Genomic DNA, 20,691 nt, shown 5'->3' on the forward strand with positions numbered 1-20,691 from the left:
CCATCCTTTCCAACAAGATGTGGGTGTGAAAGGTCCTGCGGCTGCAAGTGCAGGCCTCCCTGCGGCCGCCAGTGTGGCACTTACCCGAGGGGCGCGGCGCGTTGGTCAGGTAGACTGTCCCCCGCTCGGGCCCGTGCAGCTCTGCAGTGGTGGGGCTGCGCTCCCTGGTGTTTTACCTCTCTTGCTTTCCCTCGTGGTCTGGGCACCTTTTGCTCACTGCTGACAAGGGGTGAAATTGGTGTCATGGATCCAAATAAGTGAATTTCAGGTTATTGTTTCTTGCCTCCAAGATACGGGTTTGAGCACCTTTTAGTACATGCATCATAGAGGAGGCAAGCAGACTGAGATGTATGATATCTCAGATTTGAAATTTTTTGTGTGTATTTTGACCTCAGATTCAGGTATAGGAGGTTGTCCTTTAGTTCAGCTCAGTCGTGTCCGACTCTTTTTGACCCCATGAACCACAGCACGCCAGGCTTCCCTGTCCATCACCAACTCCCAGAGTCTACCCAAACTCATGTCCATTGAGTCAGTGATGCCATCCAGCCATCTCATCCTCTGTTGTCCCCTTCTCCTCCTGCCCTCAATCTTTCCCAGCATCAGGGGCTTTTCAGTGAGTCAGCTCTTCGCATCAGGAGAGTCAGCTTCAACATCAGTCCTTCCAGTGAACACCCAGGACTGATATAATGCTAAACAACTATATTTTGGGCTATAGAGCTTGGCATAAACGGAGGTCAAGTGTGTTCTTAAGCCAGTACTTAGACAAGTGGAGTGGGAGACCTTGTGGCTAACTTCTTTCTTTCTTTCTTTGTTTTAAATATTTACTTACTTACTTGACTGTGCTGGGTCTTAGTAGCGGCACGTGGGATCTAGTTCCTTGACCAGCCCACTGAGCCCAGCCCCCCTGCCTTGGGAGCATGGAGCCTTAGCCAGTGGACCACCAGGGAAGCCTCTAGCTAACTTCTTTAAGTTCGAGCTGGTGTTGAAGCTAGTTAACTCATGGGTTGCTGTTGGGAGCAGCTCAGAGTCTCCAGCCATGGTGGCTGTGCTCTATCTGCTGCTGCCGCGTCGCTCCAGTCGTGTCCGACTCTGTGCGACCCCAGAGACGGCAGCCCACCAGGCCCCCGTCCCTGGGATTCTCCAGGCAAGAACGCTGGAGTGGGTTGCCATTTCCTTCTCCAGTGCATGAAAGTGAAAAGTGAAAGTGAAGTCGCTCAGTCGTGCCCGACTCTTGGTGACCCCATGGACTGCAGCCCACCAGGCTCCTCCGTCCATGGGACTTCCCAGGCAAGAGTACTGGAGTGGGGTGCCATCGCCTTCTCCAGCTATATTTGCTAGTTCATACAAATCAGAGAGAAAGCTCCAGACTTCCTGCTGAAGTGGATTTTGGAAAGGATTGGCCGTTAACATTTGTTTTCCCACTGACTATGGTTAACATTAGACTCCTAGTGTGCGTTTACTGTTCACTCCTTGTTTTATTAAGAAAAGACGACCGAGTTTCTGATGGGTTAAAGGCACAGCCTGATATCTGATTGCTTATAAATAGCTAGAGCTGGGTCAACACAGATGTGTTGACTCCTGAGTCTGAGTTTTCCACTGTGCTGTGCCGGCTTCCATTGAGAGTTTATATAAATAGTCTGGCCTCCATGAAGACTAGATCCGCGGAAGTGGTTTGAGTGAACTAGCCATGCTTGCCTTTTCACATGGCAGTCTCAGTAAGATAACGATGCTCTGATTGTTCATATATATGAACATTATCTTGGACACACTAATCTGTGATCATCTGACGTGGCTTTGGCTGAATTACGTTGCTGCCTTCTCCAGTAGAATTGATTTCTTTGTCGCGGCGGCATATTCTGTGTGATTTTCCACACAGTGTGGTATTTTACACTTTAGAATAGTGGGTGATAGTCAAGCTCTGAAATTAAATTCCTCCCCTCCCTTCCTTTCTCTTTCATGTCAGCCGCATATAAGGGTTCTAGGTGCTCCACATCCTTGCCAGCATTTGGTGTGGTCATTGTTTATTTTTTAATTTCTAAAAAGTTTAGCCATTGTAGCAGTAAATATCATCTACTGCTACTGAGATGTAGTGTTATCATCTCATTGTATCTTTAATTTGCATTTCCCTAAGGACCAGTGCAACCGGCTTCCCTGGTGGCTCAGAGGTTAAAGCGTCTGCCTCTAATGCAGGAGACCTGGGTTCGATCCCTGGGTCAGGAAGATCCTCTATAGAAGGAAATGGCAACCCACCCCAGTATTCTTGCCTGGAGAATGCCACGGATGGAGGACCCTGGTGGGCTACAGTCCCCGGGGTCGCAAAGAGTCGGACACGACTGAGCGACTTAAGTTTCAACTTTCAAGGACCAATGAGTTCAAGCCTCATAAAATAGTTGAGTTTTCTCTATTACTTGGAAGAGCTTATGTAAGATTGGGATTTTTATTTTCATAAATGTTTGGTAGACTTTATTGTTCAAGGCAAATGGATCCAGAGTTTTTAGAGGAATTTTCTCTAAAAGCATCCAGATTTTTTTCAGTTGTTCTTTGTCCTTGCAGCAGTTTTTAAGTTGTGTCTTTCTGGGAACTTGTCTTTTTCATGTGTGTATTGAATCTGTTGGTGTAAGGTTGCTAATTGTGTCTTTTTAAGGTCGTTTTGGGGTTTGTAGAGTCTGACTGCTGTCCTTTGTTCACCCTTGATGTCTGCCACCTGTGTGCTCACTTGTTCACTCAGGTGTCTACGCTAGTGTGTGTGCTGCCTCTGTCTGTCTGTCTGTCTGTCTGTCTGTCTCTCTGGCCCTTTGTCAGCTTTATTCGCTTTTTCCCCAAGGCAATGACTTTTGGATTCTTTGTTCCTCTGCATTTTATGCTTGTTTTATTTTTATTACCTTCCTTCTACTTTCTTTAGGTAATTAGCTGCTTTAAAATTTCCTCTAACTTAATAGATGCCTAATAGAACTCATATTTTCTTCCAATATGTATTTATGGTTATAGATTGTCCTTTTTCCAAGGCTTTAGCTATGTTCTATAAGTTTTGATATGCAGGAGTTTTATAATCATTTAAAGTATTTTCTGATTTTCATTGTAAATTTTTGAGTCATAATTTTTTGTTTAGAAGTGTGTTGCTTAGTTTCCAGTTGGGAATTTTCTAGGATCTTTTATTGATTTCTAATTTTATTCTACTATTGTCAAAGGGCATCTTTTACAGTTTTAATGTTTGTTTGAAATTTGAGACTGTTGCCCTGCACATGTTCAGTTTTGGTAAATATCCTTGAAGTACTTGAGTATACGTTTGGCTGTTGTGTTTAGTGTTTAATATTTTCACTGTTTATCAGTGATTTAATATTTTCTGGTTTATCAGTTAAAGTCAGAAGTCTTCTATTCGTTCCGGTTTATTGACTTATTTTTATGTTACTGATATGTTAAAATCTTTCACTCTGATTGTGAATTTGTGTATTTCTCCTCTTAATTCTGTCAACTGTTGACATATGTGTGTATGTATATAAATTTAGAATTGTCACATATTCCTCATAGATTAGAACTTAAAATTATGAAGTATTCAGGTTTTCCTCTTACACTTCTTTTGGTTCATCTTTACATGGCATGTCTTTTTCCATTCTTTCAATATTTTATCCTTATGTTTAAGGATATAAAACAAAACATATGCACTTTTGTAAGGAGCCTATTGTGTGTGTGTATATATGTTTTATTCAGTCTGACGGTCTTTGTGTTAATGATTGCAGTTTTTAGTTCAGTTTACTGGGGTTACAGATATACTTGGGGTTAAATATATGACTTTATTATTGGCTTTCTATGTAACTTTTTTATATTCCATTTTTCTCCTCTTCCTTGTTTTTTTCTTTTTAAAAATTATTCTACTTGCCCTTCCCTTAACTGGTTAAGTTGGTATTGTTTTACTGTTATTTCAGTGGTAATTGTAGAGACAGCATCCTGTATTTTTGACTTACTGAGGTTCTTATATAGATTAGCACTTTCTGGGCAGTGCAGGGGTCTTAGAATACTTGAATCTCAAGTACTTACCTCCTGGGTTACGTGTCATTATTGTCAATATAGTAATGCTCACTAGGTATGTTAAATTTACGAACTGTTACTGTTATCATGTAGAGTTTTTCATCTGTTTACCCTTTTATTACTCTGTCATTTTCTGCAGTCCTGACTTCTATCTGGGGTCCTTTCTCTCCTCTCTGAAGAGCATCCTTTCGTATTTCCTCTGTTGTAGACATGCTGAGGATGTGTTCTCTCAGCTTTTGTTTGTTTAAAAATCTTGTTTCCGTTTATTTTTGAAGAGTGTTTTCGTTGGGTAGAGAAGCACCAGATGCTGGCTCGCCTCCCTTGGCCTTCGCCCCCCCGATTCTCAATCATACCGTTCCTCTGATGCCCTCAAAGTGGGTGTGTGTGCGTGTGTCTGTGTGAGCGTGTGTGCTGTTTTGTCCAGCTTTCTGATTGTTCTCAGTGCGTGTGTGGGTCTAGGAAACCGAGCTGCCATTGCTGGAAGCAGAGGTGCTGGAAACATTTAAAGTGGTCCAGAGCGCACTGTCGGGGCTTATTAGCAGATGCTTGCTTTACTTTGCAGGTTTGTTCTCTCTGGTTAGACTCTGGACTCCTGAGCACAGTGACCACGTCTCAGCCTTCGTATATCCTTGCTCTTTGTATTCAGCACAGGACCTGGTTGTTGTCAAGCAGTGGTTCAAAGGCTGGCTGTGCCGCAAGCTCTGCTAAGGCTTGGCCTTCACCTTTGAAATTGCTCATTCCTGGGGAAGGTTTTTTCAACCTCAACATTGTAGATATTTGAGCCAGATGATTCTTTGCTGTGGGGCTGTCCTGGGCCGTATTGGATATTCTGTAGCATGCCTGGCCTTTACAGGCTGGGTACCAGTAGTACACCCCGCTTCCTGCCCCACAGTAAAGTCAGTAGACATTTGCTGACTACTGAAAATGTCTCAAGATATTTGCAGATTTCTTCTAGGGGGCACGTCCTGGCTGGCTGAGAACCACTAGAGTAACGCCTAAGGTGCTCAGCAAAGGCCATTCAGCGTCATGGCTTGGTGCTTTTGCACTTGTGTTTTCTAATGCGGACTTTCCTTTAAACCACAGGGTTTGAAACCGCCAAATCTTTCGCCCTCCATGGCGCACACGTGATCCTGGCCTGCAGGAACATGGCGCGAGCCAGTGAAGCCGTGTCCCGCATTCTAGGAGAATGGGTAAGCGAGCGCTCACACTTTTCTTTTTCATTGTCGAATACACATGCCGGGATAAACACTTGAAGGATTTCAGTTCATAAAGTTTATTGCTCTTGGAATAATGTTTTCTTTGTTGTTAAAGTCATACTCTCTTTGTTTATTCATGAACGGAAGGACAGGCAGGCCGTTCGTAGTCTGTTTATAGTTCTCTGTCAGTGTCATCTGCTTTATTAGTCGGAGGCTCGAGCGTGTTTACTCATTTAGCTCGTTTATTGAGAAAAACAGAATGTGGTTGACGCCCTTGAGTGTGACTAAGAGGTTGTATGTGGTTTTTAGAATGACAAGGAGCAGACTTCAGCCCATTTCAGTTTTTCCTCTTAGCTTTCCTCTGTGCACATGTGGGTGTTGATATGTCTGTGTGCACAAACCTGTATTGAGGGCAGTCAGTGCTCTTGGGATTAAGGATATAGCATCAAATAAAGCAAAATACCTGCCCTCATCAGCTTCTGGGTAGGAGAAACAGACCATAAAGGGATAATTAAAGTTTAACGTGATGTCAGGTGGTTATAAATGCAGTGGAGGCCAGTGTGAGGGGTCAGGAGTGGACAGCGTGGACTATTTCAGCTTGGGTGGTCAGCAGAGACCCCTCTAAAGCTGTGACATTTGGTCCAGGCCCTGATGAAACAGCGAAGTAAGCCTTGCAAACGTCAGGGGCAATACTTTGCATGCACGTGCAGAGGGGGTGGAAATGTGCCTGGGGGATTGTAGGCTCAGTGGGGACGCTCCTGTGCCTGGAGCCCAGTTGGGGGTGAGCAGGCTGCAGGGAGGGGCTCAGAGTCTCTGTGACGTGAGAGGGTTTGAGCCAGAGTGACACAACCGTTGAGTGAGTTTTTTTTCTTTTTTAACACGATCACCGGGCTTTGAAGTGACATACAGACCTCATTCATTCACGAGCCTGTGAAGTGCCCCACTGTCGTAGGTACTGGGTGTCTAGCGTTAAGGGAAAATAGGTGTTGCCACTGTCTCTCTAGAGCTTTCAGCTGAGGGTGGAAGACAGATCAAGCCAAAGAAACATAAACATCAGTGTAAACTTGAAATGAGGCAAAGTGGTATTCCAAAATGGTGAACAATGCCAGAGAGGCAGGGGGCATTTGGAGTCCCCGAGAAAGAGGTGGCTGAGCTGAGATCTCAGGAGGATCAAGAGGAATTGGGAAGAAGGGTCAACCTGGGCTGAGGGGGTGGCCTGTATGGTGGCTCTGGGGCGAGGGAGACAGGCGGCCGGAGCCAGGTGTGGAGGGGGCTGGGTAGTCCTTGCCAAGACTGTCTTCATCCTCTGAACACCATGGAAGATTTCTTGCCATCCAAAGAAATAGACCATGGTCTGTTAAAGAGAATGTCCGGCCTTCTGGGCTGAGAAGTTATGAGAGTCAAGAAAAGGGAGATTTATTTCTGCTTTTTCAAGCAGGATTTCAAACTTAGTATATTTCAAATGAACCCTTGTCTTGATCTCACTGGATTCATTATTTTGAGGTAAATTAAAAAACAGGGCCCATTTTTTTCCCCCAGTTATCTTAGCATCTTTCTAACTCCAGAGTTAGAAAAATGTATTAACCGCTACTACGACTGAGCGACTGAACTGAACTGAGGTGGTATAGAGTAATCTTTAGAGATGTATAGAGAATGAGTGGTCATATGTGCATATGGTTTGAATCTTCATAAAGTGTATATGGTGAAAAGTGAAAGTCCTGTGCATTCTTCTCTCGGGGGTAGATAGCACTAACTGACTCCTGTGTGTTCTTCCAGAAAAGGCTGTGTGTACTAGCCAGCACACCTGCGTGCTGCTCTGCACTTCGGTTCTTTTCTTTCCCTCTTGCTACTAGAGGGAGTCTTTTGTTCTCGGGGCATAGGGCTGCCTCGTTGCTCTTACCTGTGTGTGGCCCTCCGTCACGTGCTGATGCTGTCATTTACTTGTTTTGGTCTTCCAAGTGATGCTCTTGTGAAGTTCAGTCCCTCACATTTCCATCCAAAGTTGGCTCTCAGCTCTGCCTCAGTGGACCATTCTTCTTTTTTTAGATTTATTTATTTTTAATTGAAGGAGAACTGCTTTACAGCGTTGTGTTGGTTTCTGCCGTACGTCTGCATGAATCAGCCATGGGTAAACGTATGTCCCGTCCCACCTGCCTCCCGCCCCGCCCCTCCCCCGCTAGGTTGTTGCAGACCCCTGGGTTGAGCTCCCTGAGTGGCACAGCAGATTGGCCATCTGTTCTGCGTGTGGTAGTGTTTCCATGCTGCTCTCTCCGTATTCCGATGCATTTAAGTACCACATCGTCTTTATCCAGCCCTCTGTTGATGGACATGTAGGTTTCTTCCACGTCTTGGCTGTTGTAAATAGTGCTGCATTGAACACTGGGGTGCATGTAGCTTTTCGAGTTACTGTTTTCTCTGGATATATGCCCTGAAGTGGGATTGCTGGGCTTAAGTACTCAGTTAAATGTTAGTTAGCTGCTGCTGCTAGTAATAATAGTAAAATAATTTCTTCTTCATACATGACAGTAGAAGGGGATGTACTTTTCTTAGCCTCTCCAAGTGGCCGAAAGAGGAGCTGAAGGGAGTGTGTTCATCAGCGTGACTCCAGTGGAGTCGCAGTGAATTTTTCCTGTCTCCATATGTCTGGACTCCTACGTTTTAATAGATGCGTATTTAGTTTGTTGATGAGTATTTTCCAGTGGAGCTCATATTAGCACTCAACTGTCATTTGAAAAGCCATCTTAATTATTGATGTGATTGCTTTTTCTTTTGTATTTACAGAGAAACACACGTTGCATATATTTAGGAAAGATTGTTGAGGGACCAGGCATCAGGAACGGCACGCAGTGGTTTATATCAGAACGGCTATTGAGAAAGCAGGGAGACGAGGGCTCAGAGAGAAGATTCATTAGTCGGAGGTAATGGAATGTGCACGTGTTGGGGAGAGCGTGCGTGCTCGGCTGGGTGTTGCCACGCAGTTTGATGCTGGGGGGACTGAAGTGTCGTAATTATTCTAGTTGTCAATAGAGTTGATACTCGGTCTGTTTATCTAGTTGCAGTGAAGTCGGGTGGAAAGCTGACAGTGTTATGTCATACTGCAGCCTCATTGATAAGCATCGGAAGATAGTGATTTCACTATCTTTGTTAGATATGGAACGCTTGGTGCCAGCCTACGTGTTAGACAGTTTGCTGTGCTTTTAATGGATGCTGACAACCTGTTTTCATGACGTGGGAGTAAGGAATGAGGTGGGCAGGATGCCACCTAAAACATTGCTCGAACTTCTAAGAGCCTCTGGAGCAATCTAGCTACTTCTAGACTCTCTCTCATCCACTCAGTGACTTCATGATCCTGTGTGCTTTAGTGTTTGTGGGCATTTCCCCCACTCTCCTGTGATAGAAGAAGCTTAAATCCGATAATTTGCCTTTACAGACAGAAGGCCTTGGGGGTGATGCCTTCTTTCATGTGTGTATGTTGAGGGGAGGCATGTGGGATGGGTAATCTACAAGCTTGATGTCTGTCTAGTCAGGCAACTTGGCTTGGAAAAACTGATAATTACTCAATGCATCACAGAGTGTAAGTCTCTTCCCCGTTGTTGTGAGTGATCTCTAGCTAAACAGAAATATAAAAACTCTTAATCTTTTTAATAGTTATGGACTGTTGGGAAAAGCTCATCCGACATCAGCCACTAGATTTGTTCCTCATTTCTTTGCTTTAAAAATTGTTTTTATGTATAGTATTGAATTTTCAATAAATTTAAGTATGGTGTAAACAAGTCTGTACACCAGCAAGAACTATATAAACCACTTGCTTTAATCAATGTGTGCCTAGTCGCTCAGTCGTGTCTGACTTTAGCAGACACACACACACACAGGCAGAAAGGTTCTACCTTGGGACATTTTTGTTTACAAAATGTCATCTCCTTATCATTACCTGCAGGTGGGATGGGGTAGTCATAGCTGTCTCTGTACTCGGTGCTCTGCTTATTGGCACTTAGCAGTGAGATATTTGTGTATGTGTGAAACCCATCCTGCAGATGAGGCTTTAGAGGCTGGAAGAAGGGGGAGGACTTAGCTCAAGCTCACACAGCTGGAAGCTACATGGTAGACCCAAGGTGTGAAGCCGTGTCTCCCGACCCCAAAGCCCATCTCATTACCCAGTCCAGAATGACTGGTGTGTGTTGTGGCGGAGGACGGGCCTATTTTGTGGGCTTGATTTCTCTGTCCATGATGTAAGGGTCCCTGTGGTTCTCCAGCAAAGAGAGCCTTACTGGTGGTGTTTTGAAACCCAGTTGCTGAGCCTCCCCTCCCCAAGGAAGCTCTTCTCAGACTTGCATTTCAAGTGGTACACAGTGTATTTACTGTTGAACTTCAGCTGCCTCTTTGCCCTTCCCTGTCACAGGCTCAGGAAGGATTCTTTATCAGATAATAAATTATTCATCCCTCTCATAGACATAATCGGTTGCTAATATATTCTGAGTTTCCTCTGTCTCCAGAATGCCTAAAACTTGTGATTGGTTCTTCTCCTCCTCCTAAGTTTTTCCGTTTCGTGTCTCATTCTGAAATTTTTGCATTGACTTATTAATCTTGCCTGTTATTCATTGTCTTTGATCACCATCTCCTTGTCTGCATTTGCATGTGTTGGTTTTTTCACTCAGTCTTGAACTGAATATTTCAGACTTTACATCCATTGTAACCTTTGCATAACAAGGGCTATGATTTACTGCTGAGTTTTAAAGAGTGCAAAGTCAAGCCGTAGACGGAGAGCTCCAAACCACCACTCCCAACCACGTGAAGCTCAGTGCAGGTGCATCCTTTCATCAATACGGGACCCCTGAGTTCTTGTTAAACAGTTTCGACATAGTGGGGAGAGATGGATTTCACCTTCAGATGACGTTCAGCCAGTGGTCAACAAGTCTTGTTTCTGGCCACTAGGCATTTAGGCTCCATCACTTAAGAGGAAAAAAGTATGTGTGAGACTGAGTTTCATGTTTATTATGGGGCATCTACAGAGAGTCTCAGACATAGCTGTTATTAGATGAAACAGAGGAGACGCAGCCCTTGAGCCAGTGAAACCTTCCATGCACGGCCAACCAGAGATACAGCTGTACACGAGGCAGCGTCTCAGGGTGGGGTGGCTCACGCTACCAAAGGTTAAGGTTTATTGTGAGCATACATTTAAGATCGACTGAGCTTTAAGTTACAGGGAGGCAGCCCAGAGGAGTGGAGGCAGCCCCAGCTCTGGAGTCATCCAGACCTGGGAACCAGTCCTGACCCGGATGTGAGCTTGCCGCGTCTCCCTGGGCGCATTTGGTTATGCCCTTGAACATTTGGTTATGCCCTTGGTTTATTTACTTGTGGAAGGGGAATGGTCCTGGTAATGGTTCATTATGCACACTCTTGCACAGAACCCAGCACATAGTAAAGACTCAGAAGAGAAAAAAAAAAAGGTAGTTTCTGGAGAGGCCGGCTTGCTCAATACAGATCCCTAAAGTAGGCACACTCTCAGAAGTCTTGTTGGAAGATGTGTTTCCTCTTATATCTTAAAAAAAAAAAATATTGATTAGAGCCCTCGGAAGGAGCCTGGCCTCCCTGCTTCTTCCCGTCAGAGTGTCAGGTCACACTGAGATGAGCTGAGGTGAGGCGAGGGCTCCGTGCTTCTCTGGGGGCCAGGAAGGGTGTGGGGAAGTGACTGGCCATGTTGCTGGCGCCCACGCCCTGGTCGTGGGCTAATACCCACGCCCTGGTGTGGCGCTGGCTCCATTCCTCGGGAGCTCAGCTGGGACCAAGCCCCTGCCCCTTAGTCAGCTGGGGACGCAGATGTGCCTGGAGTTTGAAGACTTTAGAACTAAGTGGCCGCAGTAGATTGAAAATCTGTCCACACATTCTTTCTTCTTCTTTTTTTAGTGTTATTTTAATGTCTATTTTCATTTCTTACGGCTGCGTGGGGTCTCTGTTGCTGCGTGCAGGCCATCTCTAGTTGCATCGAGCACGGGCTTCTCGCCGTGCTGGCTTCTCCTGCTGTGGAACACCAGCCCCAGGGTGCGTGGGCTAGGTAGCTGTGACTCACGGGCTTAGTTGCTCTGCGGCATGTTGGATCTTCCTGCACCAGGGGTTGAACCGGCGTCCTTTGCATTGGCAGGTGGATTCTTAACCACTAGGCCACCAGGGAAGTCCCTACACATTCTTGGATGCCCCTTCCCTTCATATATGGATCCTAATTCTCCTCCCCTCCAGTGTGGGCTGGACATAGCGATTCACTGTTCAGGGATACAGTATGGCAGAAATGATGGAGTGTGACTCACAGGAAGGATCATAAAAAGCTGGTGGCTTCCTCCTGCCTGGCGTCCTGGATTGCTCAGTATGGGGGAAGCCAGGTGCTGTGCTGTGGGGCTGCTCGGGCATCCCTGGGGAGAGCCCCTGGGGTAAGGAACTGAGCCCCATGTGACAGGCCTCCCGAGGGAGCCCTCTTGGCCTCCTCTGCCCCCGTCAGGCCTGCAGACCACTGTGGCTGACAGGTTGATGGCAGCCGCACCAGCGATCTCGAGTCAGAACCGTCTCTTCATGAGAATCTCGGTGAGACAGCAAATGCTCACTGCCTTAAACCTCTGCACCTTGGGAAACGTGTTACATAGCGGTGGGTAACAAATAAGGGGTCCTGGCCTCAGGGGAATAGGATCTTAGAAACTGGACGGTGGGTGCAAAGGACAAGACGTGGGTACTCGCCCAGAGATGGCCTCCGAGTGCAGGCAGCCTTACGTTCGTAGGGGGATGTCAGCTGTCTCAGTTGCCGTGTCCCACCTCCTCCCACCGTGGAGACCACTTACACAGCTTCTCTGAACAGAGCTCCCTCGCATTTGGCTTAAATGCTTACGGGGGTGGTTAGGCTTCTCGCTGCAAAGGCAGCCCATCCTGTTTCTACGCATCTTGTAATTAGACAGTTCTCCCAAAGACTGAAGGCAGAATCTTTCCTGTCTTTTTCCCACCAGACTTCTCATCACACCCTACCGAGCACTCACATCTCTCAAATTCCGTAAGTAATAAATCCAAAGTTATTGATGACACCAGGTTACTGAAAGTTGGCTGAGAGGCTGGCCCCTCTCATTTCTTTGCATCCTGTGGCCCCCCCTTTTTTTTTTTTTTTTTTAATTGGAGTTTGGGATTCATGTGGTAAGGCTCAGCAGCTGGGGAGAACCCATCTGCTCTAGTGCCCTTCAGCAGGTACCGGGTGCAGAGCCCGGACCCACTGGGCCTTCCTTGGAGTTAACGCATCACCGTGAGCCAAGCGCAGAGTCTCCTTTTAAGTGACTGTAGAACATTGTCGGCATCTACCTGGCGGTTCTCAGGTTCTGATTGTTCCAGCCACGCTGTGATCTGTACAGTGGGTAGCTGGGAGAAACTTCAGTGCATCTCTGTACTGGCGTTGCTGTTGTTTACTGAGAGGGACTAATTAACTTTGATTATTGCACTAATATTATGGTGCTTTGACAACCCTTCAGATTTATGACTCCGGGAAAATAAACAGATGAAATGCAGGTGCTGGAGCAGAAAGAATAAGTTATTACTGAACTTTAATTACCTGGAATGTTTTAGCCAGGAGAGAATTAGTTGATGAATTACAGGATGTTGAAATCTACATCAAATTGTGAGCAACATGCAGACAAAAATGAAAGGGGCGGCTGGGAGGGTGCTGTTCTTACCGGAGGAGAGGAGAGGGCACGTCTGATAGTGATCTGAATAGTGCTTCGTCGATTAGTCCCTGTTTCCAGTGGAGCAGGGTTTTACACAGTGCTGTTCAGAGCCCGGCCCCTGACCCCACTGTCAGCATCACCTGAGAACCTGTTAGAAATGGAGATTCCTGGGCTCCCCCTGCCGGAGACCTTCTGGGTCAGAGTCTCTGGAGGTGGAGCCCAGCAGTGCGTGTTTCACGGCCCCTCCAGGAGGCTGCGATGGAGATTCCTGGGCTCCCCCTGCCCGAGACCTTCTGGGTCAGAATCTCTGGAGGTGGAGCCCAGCAGTGCGTGTTTCACGGCCCCTCCAGGAGGCTGCGATGGAGATTCCTGGGCTCCCCCTGCCCGAGACCTTCTGGGTCAGAGTCTCTGGAGGTGGAGCCCAGCAGTGCGTGTTTCACGGCCCCTCCAGGAGGCTGCGATGGAGATTCCTGGGCTCCCCCTGCCCGAGACCTTCTGGGTCAGAGTCTCTGGAGGTGGAGCCCAGCAGTGCGTGTTTCACGGCCCCTCCAGGAGGCTGTGATGCATTGCTCTGCAGTTCTCATGCTGTGTGCCCTTTCTTTCTTTCTTTTTTTTTTTTTTAATAATAGCCCTGGCTGGATTTTTACCTCTTTTTACAAAAATCAGGTGGTGTTCTTACAAACTCATTCACCAGCTAACCCGGAGATTCTTAGGCTGTTTAAAAACCTGTACAGCTGCTTATTAAACATCTGTTTGTACTATAAGTAGTGGGTGCTCTAGGGAAGTTTAGTATACAGTACGTCCCCTACATACACACCTTCCCCAGTTTGTGCAAAGTTTTGAAAGTTGTGAACTTCCAAAGCAGCCGCGTGTGTTCGCGTGTCCAGTCACACAGTTAGTTCGTGTGTCTGACGTGCAGCGTCAAGTGCGTGCATCCTTGTTTAATTCTGCTTGTAGTGTTTCCTGCTCTGAGAGCCTTTACCAGATCGGTGTGGGGGAAGGTTCCTGCTGCTTAGAAACTGTGAACATAGAGAAAAGCACGTTCCCTTATGTGCAGCCCTCTCTGAGGAGTAGGGTGACAGTGTATTGTTCAAACCAGAAAATGCTGAGAGCCATAGGGTCCTGCTGATCGTCCCAGGAGGAGAGGCAGAGGCCGGGAGAGCAGTGGGGACCTCCGAGCAGCCCTGTCAACTGCAGTTACCCAGCCATCCACCCCGGCCGGGCTCCATATGGCACAGGTGCAGTCTGCTTCTGATTAGCCCTGCACCGGCCTTTGTCCCTGCAGCTCTGGGCCCTCTCCTGGCCTTACCTTTTAAGAACTTGCTGTTTTCATTCCCATAGAAGCCTGGCCAGCCTCCAGCCCAAGACTGTCTCCATTCCTTGGACAGTTGCAAAGCTAACTGTGACTCCAGATCTTTCGTTGTCAAAGTTGCAGAGATTCTTTTCCTATTTCTTGCCTCTCCGAGTCTTCGCTGGGGCTTGTGGGCGCTTCGTTGTGGCCTGTGGGCTTTGCTTGTTGCAGAGCATGGCCTCCAGGGCACACGGGCTCTAGAGCGCCCGGGCTCAGTGCTGTGTGATGGGACAGGGACCGTTTTTAAGTCTTTACTGAATTTGTTATGGTATTGCTTCTGCTTTCTATTTTGGTATTTTGGCCCGAAGCATGTGGGATCTTAGTTTCCTGACCAGGGATCGAACCCACATCCCCTGCCCTGGAAGTCCAAGTCATGACTGCTGGGCCCCCAGGGAGGTCCCAGCGCTGCAGAGTGTCTGCTGCAGACACCCTTCCTTTCATGCGGCTTCTCCCATTGTCTGGGCCCTTCCAGAGGCCGCTTCTTGCGGATAGTGCTGTGCACCTGAGGAGCAGAAATGCAGTGTTGGTGTTGGACTGAACCCGACTCTCCATAATGTAAATCTACCCAGAATTCATGCAGCACCATTTAGAAACGCACAGCGATCCTCAGAACTGCCTTCCACTCGGGGTGGTTCATGGCTTGTCTGGTCTGGGAATGTGGGTAAGTGAGAGCTGGTTAAGTGTTTATTTTCAGCTCTGTTTAAATTTGCAACCTTGGAGAAGATGCTGGGGCACTTGGCAGCGAGGTTGGTGATCAGCGTCATCATAGGCTTGATGGCCTCCTTGCATGCCTGCCAATGGCTTTGGGGAGACGTCAGAGAAGAGCAGAAATAATTCTACGTTTCCTTAAGGTATATGTGAAAAAAAAAAAAAGTTCTTTTTAGTCACACACGACCCATTGGGTTTGGTAACTCCTCTAGCTGTTGCTTGTAGAGGGTCCAGCAAGGATGGAAGCTCGTTTGTGCAAGAGTGATGCAGTGGGAGGCCCAGTCATGGATTGGGGAGGTCATTTGTCTGTTGTAGGGAGAGCTTTGGATTACAGGATGACATTTTGGTAGCCTGGTGTCATCAAATGGTGACAGCATTCGGGGATTGAAAAGGACTTGCTGAGATCATCCTGTTTACCCCCCACCCCCGACTCGACAGATGGGGAAACTGAGGCCCAGAGAGGGTAACTGAGCCTTCAGGGAGGGAGAGAGAGAACCACTCTCCTGAGTGTTTTCATGGAGCTTTTTAGTGCCAGCCTCTGCACGATGGGTTTGATCACTGTTTTCAGAGTTCTCTGATCATTTCTTGCTCAGAAAGGAGGAAATTAGAATTGTTGAGCTATGATTTGTTTTAATCAGAAAGAAATTGTCTAACATAAATCTCCCCGTGAGTGCTGGAAAAGCCCTAAAGCGGCCAGGAAAAAAAAAATATCAATACTTTGCAAAGGAGGAATGATTGTTCCAATCCGTGGCTTAATTGACTCTAAGCCTTAATGAGACTCAGGCTGGAGCAGGCTGTACAGGCTTGCTGGCTGGGACCACCAGTGAAAGGTCCTGGGGAGGGGAGGGCTTTGGGGTGGTTATTTGGTTCTTTGCTATGGACGCGATTTTTCTAATTGAGCGGGAGTCCCTACTACCGGATAGTCATTTTTTTTTCCTATGAAGAGAGTAAATTTTTTTTCTCTGACTAACACAATAATTTATTTTAAATTACAGCCTTTTCTGTTGAAAGCATTCATTTATGTTAGATTATCATTCCCCAAGTGAAGTTTCACTGATGCTGTATAATTAAATATAGATTTTTTTTTTTAAAAAAGAGTATATATTTTAAATTTAAAAGTGGACAGATCAGGGTATATCAAGACTTTATTTAAGGAGAGTAGATAGCATCCCCCGATGAGCATGATGCCAGTCAGAAAGGATTCCTTTGGCCTCAGTGTGTCCCTGTTCAGGGCCAGGCACCTTTGTGGGAGGGGATGCTGAAACATGCTTGCGTCATCTGTCTAGAAGCGAGGTCTTACCAGTATCAATAACTGGCTCGGGCTCTGATCTGCCCCAGTTTGAATCCTGTTTCTCTATGAACCAGGTGACCTTCGCTTCCTGTTTCCTCATCTGTAACATGGGATGCTAACAGTATCTGAGTCACAGGGTTGTGAAGATTAGCTGCTCTTGCACAGAAAGTGCTTAGAATGGTACCTGGATACCTAGCACAGTACCTGGCTACCTGGTATGTGCTCTACAAGATCAAAAAAAAAAAAAGACAGTTGAGGCCCCTGTGCGGTTTGGCCCCTGCCTGCCTCTCCAGGCTCCTCTCCTACTGCTTTCCTCCTTGTGCCAGCTGTGCCAAACCCTCGGCTGCTCCCAGGCTCTCTGCCTCTCTCTCTCTCTCGGCCCAGAGGACTTCCTTTGCTTAGGGCAGCCTCAGCCACGGTCACCCACCTAACTGATGGGCACCTCCTTATGCTGTGGGTCTCTGCCCATGTGCGTTCTCTCCCCAGAGCTCTCGAGGACCGCTTCTGCCCACTCTTGCCCGCCTTCCCTCCCTCCCTTCCCTTCTCGTAGCAGAGGCTTAGCTCCCCCTTTTCTCTGAGAGACGTGGCAGTGATGCAGAAAGCAAAGGTCCCCGCTTCCAAGGAGCTTACAGTCCACGTTTCGGTTTTAAACACGTGTCCGTCATAGCGCTGCTCACATCACACACTGAGCGTTGGCTGAATAAGCCAGAGACACCTGGTGGAACTTTCCTGTATGCCAGGCTTCCCACTGGATGGCGAGCCTGTGTAGTGCCTGAGGTTCTGTGCTTGCCTTCCAGGAGTAGAGGTGTTTTGACAGACGTGTGCATTAATAATAGCATCATTGTCACTAACCCTCCGCTTAGGGGTGCGGGTGTGAGCTGGGCCGGAGTCGGGCAGGCCCGAGCTGCCAGCCCGGGTTGCGTAATAGCCAGGCAGCAGCAGGCCGCGTGCCGCGTGCCCCATCGCTGGTGGGTGCTGTGGGAGCGGTCGGCCGGAAGTCCGTGGGCTTCTCTCTGACTCCGGCCACTGCGTTCACGGCCACAAGCCTGCAGTGTGGAGTCAGCCCGGCCTGCACAGGCGTCCTGGCTCTCCATCTGCTGGGGGGGGTGTGTACTCAGCCCGGGCGCCCCTCCAGCTGACTGGGGAGGCGGGAGCGCTGCTCCCCTCGCAGGGTGCTCGTCAGGATGGAGAGGGATGACAGTGCCGGCTCCTGGCCGCACTCTGGCCCACCCGCTGGTGCAGCTTCTGGGGTCTCTTCCCCACGCCTGTCTGTCTCGGCTCCAGCCCCTCGGGGTCTTCCTGTCCCCCTCTTCCCTCCAGATGCCAGCCAGTGCCTCTCCTAGGTACATCTGCCCCAGTGAAGCCTCCTCGCTGCGGTACTGGATCCCGTGGGACGGTGACAGTTTCCAGAAGCTTCCAGTCTGTGTGCCAGCCAGGAGGAAGTGGAATCATTCTCCGTGCCTCGGCTCGCATCCTAGAAGGCTGCACAGACACTCCGGGCAGGCTTCAGCGACCATGCATCAAGGCCTCCATTACGGCTCTGGAATGAAAACATGCCCTGGTGCTCCCCACGTGCGGAGCTGGAGGCTGTGCATGGCCCAGACCTCGCAGCGTCACTAGCCCCCCTCCCACCCGATCAGGAGGCCCCGAGGCAGCCAGGGGCCACTCTGCATGCTCAGCTGCATGCTTGTTCCCCTGAGGATGCAAAAAGAAAAACAAAAGTAGGCATTCCCAGGACCCGAAACATCGCAACGCACTTCCAGCCTGAGGCAGGAGGAGTGATCTCCTGTCCACGTTTGTGGAGCTGGACTCGGGACAGGCCACAGAGCTGTCACGACTCACTCGGTTTCTCGTCGTCTTTGTCAGAAACGCCAACTTCACAGCCCCATGTTCATGTTCTCCTTAGCAGGGACCCTCCTGTAGAGGTAGTCGTGAATCTGGCAACTCAGAATTGTAAAGGTTTTAGGATTTGTGGAGAATTTATCCACAAAAGGAAATGGACGAGTTAAAAATACTGATGGGCTCAGCCGGCCCCCACAGGGAGGAATCCTCGGGATCCATGTTTCTTCCCCCTTCATGCTGTAAACATATGGCGCGGATTTTCTGCCCTCTTTACAGATGCTGAGAGAAGGCAAAGACAAATATTTATATTACATTCATGTTTTACAGTAAAAACACTGTTCGGTTTGTTTATACAGTTCCACTGTTACAGTTTTTATGGTGGGTAATGAAACCACTGTAAAAACCAGCCTGGGTTATATAGCAGATACGATAAGGCCCAAGTATTCAGGGAGAGACCCTGGACGGAATGGTTGATGTCACAAGTAGGGCATCAACGACTGAACGATGTGTTAGGACAGGCCAGGCTAGGCTATAATAATAGACGACCTCAAAGTCTCCGGGGCTTAAAGCAACTGAGGTTTATTTCTCCTTCCAGTGACGTTCTCCATCGGGAGTTGCTGGGAAGGCCGAGCTAGATGGAACCTGCCTTAGCTGCCTGGAGTCAGCGTGCGCCGCTGGAGGCTGTGACAGAGGAGGAGAAAGGCTTGCTGACCACGCGCTGCACTTCGGGCTCATGGCTCAGAGGCGGCTCACATTCCAAGGGCCAAAGCCATGTGCAGCCTCTAGGTGCAGAGGGGGGCACACCCACCACGTGCACGGAGGGCAGGGCACAGCCAGCATAGCAGAGCGCCGCCCGCAGGACCCTTCCGGCCACCTCAAGCCTCTCTGGGCTTGTTGTTGTTTAGGCTCTAAGTCGTGTCCGACTCTTTGGGACCCCGTGGACTGTCATCCGCCAGGCTTCTCTGTCCATGGAGTTTTCCAGGTGAGAATGCTGGAGTGGGTTGCCATTTCCTCCTCCAGGGGATCTTCCCGACCCAGGGATCAAACTAGCGTCTGCTGCATTGGCAGGGAGGTTCTTTACCACAGAGCCACCTGGAAAGAGCCCCTTTTTATTGTTACTTAACTGTAAGTCCGGCTTCCCCGATAGCTCAGTTGGTAAAGAATCCGCTTGCAATGCAGGAGACCCCAGTTCAATTCTTGGGTTGGGAAGATGCACTGGAGAAGGGATAGGCTACTTACTCCTGTATTTTTGGGCTTCCCTTGTGGTTCACCTGGTAAAGAATCCAGCTGCAATGTGGGAGACCTGGGTTTGATCCCTGTGTTGGGAAGATCCCCTGGAGGAGGGAAAGGCTACCCACTCCAGTACTCTGGCCTGGAGAATTCCATGGGCTGTATAGACTGTGGGGTCACAAAGAGTCGGACACGACTGAGCAACTTTCGCACTTTCAACTGATAGTCTGTGTCTTGTCCAACTTTGAATCAAATCGGGCTACAGAGGGCATGAGAGACCACCCCCGTCTCCATAAAGTTGATGAGACTCCTGTCTTCATTTTGCCACAACCTGGATAGAAGGGACCCGCAGCCGTCCGCAGGAATAGGTCATCGTGCAGGAAGAGGTTCCAGATCCACAGGTTGGGCTGTGACTTTGTCTGAGTGTGTTTGCGTTTAAATGCTGATGCCTGGAAGTCCATCAGTAGACTGCGCTTCTTTAAGACTATTACTCTCAAGTGGTGTACACTGCCCCCGTCACGCAGGCATGGAGCGCTGGAGACAACCAGTGACCCAAAGGAAATGAAAACTGTACTTATGAAATCAGCACGAAGCGACTTTTCACAGACACTTGAAGGTGGTGTCTGGAGCTGAGATGTCCAGTATGGTAGCCAGTGGCCACGTTTGGTAATTGAGGGCTTGAAATGTGCCTGGTCCAGGTTGAAATAATCTGTAAGGGTGAAATAAAATACTTTACAGATTTTGAAGACTTAGTATAAACATATGAAGTATTTTATTAATTTTTTTATATTAGTTTCCATGCTGAGATGATGTTTCAGATACTGTGTTGGAATATTAAAGTTGCTTTCACTTGTTTCTTTTCACGTCTTTTTTGGCTTGGCTACTAGAAAATTCAAATTACATATGTGACTTTCATTATTTTTATTGAACAGGACTGATCTAAAGGGTAAGCATCAGGAAGAGAAAGAGAGAAAATAATTTGATGCCTTTCTCATAAATTCCTCATTGCTGGAACTCACAGTTTACCCTGACAGTTTATATCCTTGTTGGCATTTTCTGCTTAATTTTTTTTTTTTTTTTTACATTTTAAAATAATTCCAAATTCTCATAGTAGTGACAAAGACTAGGACCTAGAGTTCCTTGGGGACCCCTCACCCAGCTTCCCCCAGTAATGACATCTTATGTAACAGTACCAGAATGGTCAACTGTAGGAAACTAATATTGGTAGAGTATTATAAAGATTTTATTCATATTTAATAGGTTTCTACATGTACTTCTTTGTGTGTGTGTATATAATTCTGTGAAAGGTTATCACCTACTCAGGTTTGTGTAACCGCCACCATAATAAAAAAAACTGAG

General features: G+C 47.7%; 1 protein-coding gene across 1 annotated transcript in view; it reads left to right on the forward strand.

Annotated features, from left to right (window-relative positions):
- WWOX (WW domain containing oxidoreductase) overlaps positions 1 to 20,691 on the forward strand; it is a 912,592-nt gene that overhangs the window by 46,556 nt on the left and 845,345 nt on the right. The window contains exon 5 of the mRNA XM_068992691.1: positions 5,110 to 5,216. Within this exon, the coding sequence (XP_068848792.1) occupies positions 5,110 to 5,216 (107 nt within the window). The remainder of the gene's footprint in view (positions 1 to 5,109; positions 5,217 to 20,691) is intronic.

The sequence above is a fragment of the Capricornis sumatraensis genome, chromosome 20, assembly GCF_032405125.1.
Source record: "Capricornis sumatraensis isolate serow.1 chromosome 20, serow.2, whole genome shotgun sequence".
Lineage (NCBI taxonomy): Eukaryota > Metazoa > Chordata > Mammalia > Artiodactyla > Bovidae > Capricornis > Capricornis sumatraensis.